The sequence below is a fragment of the Arabidopsis lyrata genome (assembly GCF_000004255.2).
Source record: "Arabidopsis lyrata subsp. lyrata unplaced genomic scaffold ARALYscaffold_7, whole genome shotgun sequence".
NCBI classification, from domain to species: Eukaryota; Viridiplantae; Streptophyta; class Magnoliopsida; order Brassicales; family Brassicaceae; genus Arabidopsis; species Arabidopsis lyrata.
The window spans coordinates 18,790,766-18,795,472 of record NW_003302549.1 but is presented as its reverse complement, the minus strand read 5'-3'; the positions used below and the strand labels follow the sequence as shown (position 1 = coordinate 18,795,472).

Below are 4,707 nucleotides of genomic sequence, written 5' to 3'. Positions count from 1 at the left end.
CCATATTTTCAATCCCATCTGGTTGAAGTATTAACTAACCAGGCACTCCGAACAATACTTCATAGTCCAAGTCAGTCCGGACGTTTGGCAAAATGGGCGGTGGAATTAAGTGAGTACGATATAGAATTCAAAAGCCGGATCAGTATGAAGGCTCAGGTTTTAGCAGACTTCTTGACCGAGCTACCAATACCTAGAACGATAGAGCAACCGGAGAACCAAACTTGGAAATTACATGTAGATGGGTCTTCAACAAAACAAGGATCCGGAGTGGGAATCAAGTTGGAGTCTCCAACATCAGAAATTCTAGAACAGTCATTCCGATTGTTATTCAATGCCTCCAACAACGAGGAAAAATACGAAGCCCTGATTGCCGGACTTCGATTGGCACAAGGAGTTGGAGCTAAGGAAATAGTATCTTATTGTGATTCGCAATTAGTAGTTAACCAGTTTAATGGAGACTATGAAGCCAAGGACTCAAGAATGGATGCGTACCTCGAAGTGGTGAAGGATCTATCTAAAAATTTCTCGAAATTCGAATTAATCCGCATACCTCGGGGGGAGAATATAACTGCGGACGCACTTACCGCATTAGCATCAACATCAGATCCTGAGTTGAAAAGAGTTATTCCAGTGGAATGCATTTCGGAGCGAAGCATTCAAGACAACAAAAGAGTTATTCCAGCGGCACGTGACCGTGGCGAACCAGAGATCAAACCGCCACCCAACAAACGGAGAAAGTCAAAGGGATCAAACACATCTAACAAGGAACCCGTTATCTTAGCAGAAGATGTGATTCCAGAAACGATATTAGAAACCGAGCCGTTAATCGAGGAGGATGTTCTTGAACCAAACGAACATCCCGAACCAGAGCCACGAGTATTTCACAAGGTTGACCAAATTCCGGCTAAAGACTGGGGGGCTGACTGGAGGGAGCCAATAAAGCACTACATCATGACAGGCGAGCTCCCAAAGAATAAGTGGCAGGCCAGGAAAATGAAAATCGTTAGCGCGAAATTTTGTCTATCAAAGGATGCATTATATAGACGAGGTGTCAGTGACCCTTACCTATTATGCATTTTTGGGCCCGAAGTCAAAATCGTCATGAGCGAAGTGCATGAAGGATTATGTGGGAGTCATTCATCAGGAAGAACTATGGCTTTTAAAGTTAAAAGAATGGGATACTATTGGCCCACTATGATCATGGATTGTGTTAAATTTGCCCAAAGATGTAAGCGCTGCCAACTCCATGCACCATTGATCCATCAACCTTCAGATTTATTCTCTTCCATCTCCGCCCCGTATCCGTTTATGAGGTGGTCAATGGACATCATTGGACCATTGCACAGATCAACTCGAGGTGTACAATACCTTTTGGTCTTGACGGACTACTTTTCAAAATGGATTGAAGCTGAGGCATATGTTGGCATCAAGGATTCAGCGGTGAAGACTTTCATTTGGAAGAATATTATATGTCGACATGGAGTTCCGTACGAAATAGTCACCGATAACGGGCCATAATTCATTTCACAAGAGTTTGATGCCTTTTGTGCGGACTGGGAAATCAAAGTCAGTTACTCTACTCCACGATATCCGCAAGGAAACGGTCAAGCTGAAGCCGCGAACAAGACGATATTGAGCAATCTCAAGAAACGTTTGAATCATCTAAAGGGAGGATGGTATGAAGAACTCCAACCCGTCCTATGGGCCTATCGTACAACCCCTAGGCGACCTACCGGAGAAACTCCATTCTCTTTGGTTTATGGCATGGAGGCAGTAGTACCAGCTGAACTCAACGTGCCCGGACGTCGCCGAACAGAAGCACCATTAAATGAGGAAGAAAATTCAGCAATGCTTAATGATTCACTAGATACCATAAATGAAAGGCGTGATCAAGCTTTGATTCGGATCCAGAATTACCAACAGGCAGCAGCCCGATATTACAACTCTAAAATCAAAAGTAGGCCGTTCTTCGTGGGAGATTATGTGTTAAGGCGCGTTTTTGACAATAAAAAATAAGAAGGCGCCGGTAAACTCGGTATTAATTGGGAAGGACCTTACATTGTTACCGAAGTGGTTCGGAACGGTGTTTATAGATTGAAAGACTTAGAAGACAGGCCAGTCAAGCGACCTTGGAATGTGATCAACCTAAAGAAGTTTTATGTTTAAAGCTACATGCATTTTATATGTACATGAACTACGGTGTGGCTTGATCCCAAAATGTGTACGTAGGCAGCTCGGAAAAGAGTTCAGCTATTAATAAAAATTTGTTTTATTTCTGTATTAAAGGGAAAGGTTCGACTGTGCGAACAAATGAAGCAAATAAAGGTTCGGCTATGTGAACATACAAGAGATTGGAAATAGAGCGTTTATTCAAACAAAAAAAAAAAAGATGGAATGTCCCTCATCGAACACTTCGGGTTATGGAGATCTTGTTGACGAGTAGAACACTTCAACTCCTTGACCAGCAAGGTCGAGGATTGGCATCATGCAGTCCGGAATTCGAGCGAAGTCAGAGATTCCAAGCTCGACCCATTCTCCAGGGTGAGATTCAAGGACGTGAAGATCTCTTGACACCGTAGTAAGCCTGCGTTGCATCCGGTTAATCTTCTTCCGGAGTCTCCTCTTTTCCAACGTAAGCTTCCGATGTTGAAGCGCAAGTGCCTCTATGAATGCCATCGCTGTTCCTTGGTCTCTGATTGGGAGATCCCTGATCAAAGCACATGGAGCTCGGATCTGGGATCTTAAGAAGCCGCGAGGTGGAAGAGGCCTCCTATTTGGCTCATTTGGGGCATCTTTGTTTATCATTCCGATCCTGGAGAAGTCGGGCATAGATTCTGAACATCGAAGGTTGAACTCCATACCTGCTAAAATGAAAAAGAGTAGTGAGGAGGAAAGAGAAGTTGAGACTATAATTTATAGGAATATCATATTCCTAGTAAGCTGCGGATTCTATCCTAGTAATGGAGTGACTCGCGGAGAGATTTATGCCCTTAAACCGATCCTGCATTAAAAGACGCATCTCCGAGAATATTTGAAGAATAAGGAAAATTGCAAATGTTACCATAAATAAAAAAGGGGCTGAAGCCCATTACGAGTTCAAAATAAGTAAAGAAGTTAGAGAACATTTATGGAAGAGGCTCAGGAACAGGCTCCTTCATCGCCGGTTTAGTTTTCGAAGTGGACGCCTTGTTCTTGGCATCCACTTCGGGACGATCACGAACGCGTTTCCGACTGGTACTGGCCTCCTCCTCGTCTTCTTCCTCGCTATCAGATGGAACGGCAAAGACCGGGGCTTTCACGGGACCCGGAACTCCTTTAGCACGGAGATACATCCGAAGCATTTTTGGGATCTCAGCAACAGAATCGAAGTTCCGCCATTCCCATTGAAAGGGATCACTTTCCGGAGCCCTTATCTTCCTCTCCACCCGAGCGATGCGAGCCTCGAGTGTCTGCCTTTTGAGACCTAGCCGCTGCCTCTCCTCACACAAGTGACGGTGTTTGTCGGCGACCTAGCATAAAGATGAGTGAATAAAATGAAACAGAAAGTTTTTAATCAAGGACGACGGGTATTAACCTTGTCGATAAAAGCGGGCTGCCAGGATCAACGGGGACTACGTTTTCGTTCTCCATTGATGTGGTGCTTGTTGAATGAATTATGAAGTTTCTTGAGAAAAGATTAAAGGCAAACAATCTCCTATTTATAATAGGAATAGGGTTTGTCTTAGAATCGAAAAATCATTAATAATGGCGTGCCCAAGTAACTTAAACCATTTTTGGAAAATCGAGAAAAGGCAGTTATTGCATTAAAGACGAGCCGCTTTTCCTACTTTCAAGAAATAAGAAGGGAAAGAGCAACCGTCGCATTAACTACGAAAGTTTCTAAGGCCCAAGCCCAACAAATTTGCCGAGTTGACTAAACCCGAAGTGGAGAACTTGCTTTAAGCCGAGCTCAGTTCTCGCATTCTAAAGAGAAAGGTCTAATCAGCCTAAAAATCCCGAAAGCATAACCACAAGGCCACAAAAGGTTAAAAACGGACTTTGCAAACCCGCACATAATTTTAACCAAACCCCCTTGGGGTCATAACCTAGAAAGGTTTAAAAGCCTCCTCAGGCAAATACTTTGTTCAAAAGAAATGATAAAGCCTCCTTAGGCAGAAACAAGTTCGAAATTAAGTCTTAAAATAGATGGGACAATCCCCAATTTAAAGTGGACGCAGCCACTACGGAGTGACAGCCACTTCGGACTCCGGCTCGGCAGTCGAAGTTTCATTCGCCTCCTTGGCTGGTGCTTGGTCAGATGAAGCTCCTGGTCCGCCCTCCACGGTACAACCATCCTCCGGGGTGACCTCCGGTGCCTCAGGAACTTCGGGTGGGATGACATCTTCAGTCTCACTTGAGCCTGGGAAGGACAGTTCCAGTCAATTTTAAAAAAAAACATGAGGTGAGAAAAAGGTAGTAAGTATCAGGAGCCAAGCGTTACCTGCCCAATCTAGACCCGATTCACTTATAGGAGGCGATTCAGTGAAGAATTCCTCGAAGTCCTGCGGGTTGAAGGTCGAAGTGGAAAGAGCTGCCAAGCGACTCCGCTTTTCAGATAGATTAGCCGACAGTTCGGTCCTCTCTCGCACCTCGGAGAAATCTGTGTCATGGATTTGATCCAACAGAATTAGGTTGCTCTCGTGCACCTTGATGTCTGATTCCAAATCT

The 4,707-nt window shown here is 44.4% G+C and overlaps 2 protein-coding genes across 2 annotated transcripts; both read right to left on the bottom strand.

Annotated features, from left to right (window-relative positions):
• Positions 1-2,418: 2,418 nt before the first annotated feature.
• LOC110226532 lies at positions 2,419-2,859 on the bottom strand. The gene has a single exon (XM_021018470.1). It carries the CDS (start codon positions 2,857-2,859, stop codon positions 2,419-2,421), a length of 441 nt encoding a protein of 146 aa, XP_020874129.1.
• A 266-nt stretch (positions 2,860-3,125) lies between these two features.
• On the bottom strand, positions 3,126-3,630 carry LOC110226530. Its single transcript, XM_021018466.1, has 2 exons — positions 3,562-3,630; positions 3,126-3,509 (listed from the first exon to the last, which is right to left on the bottom strand). The coding sequence occupies exons 1-2, from the start codon at positions 3,628-3,630 to the stop codon at positions 3,126-3,128; spliced, it is 453 nt and encodes a 150-aa protein (XP_020874125.1).
• Between the last annotated feature and the right edge of the window lie 1,077 nt (positions 3,631-4,707).

Excerpts from the sequence above, each read along its gene's own strand:
- LOC110226532 (XM_021018470.1), bottom strand. The coding sequence starts at position 2,859 with ATGGAGTTCAACCTTCGATGTTCAGAATCTATGCCCGACTTCTCCAGG.
- LOC110226530 (XM_021018466.1), bottom strand. The coding sequence starts at position 3,630 with ATGGAGAACGAAAACGTAGTCCCCGTTGATCCTGGCAGCCCGCTTTTA. Across the intron at positions 3,510-3,561 it reads CGACAAGGTTAATACCCGTC|GTCGCCGACAAACACCGTCA; the intron begins GTCCTTGATTAA and ends TCTTTATGCTAG.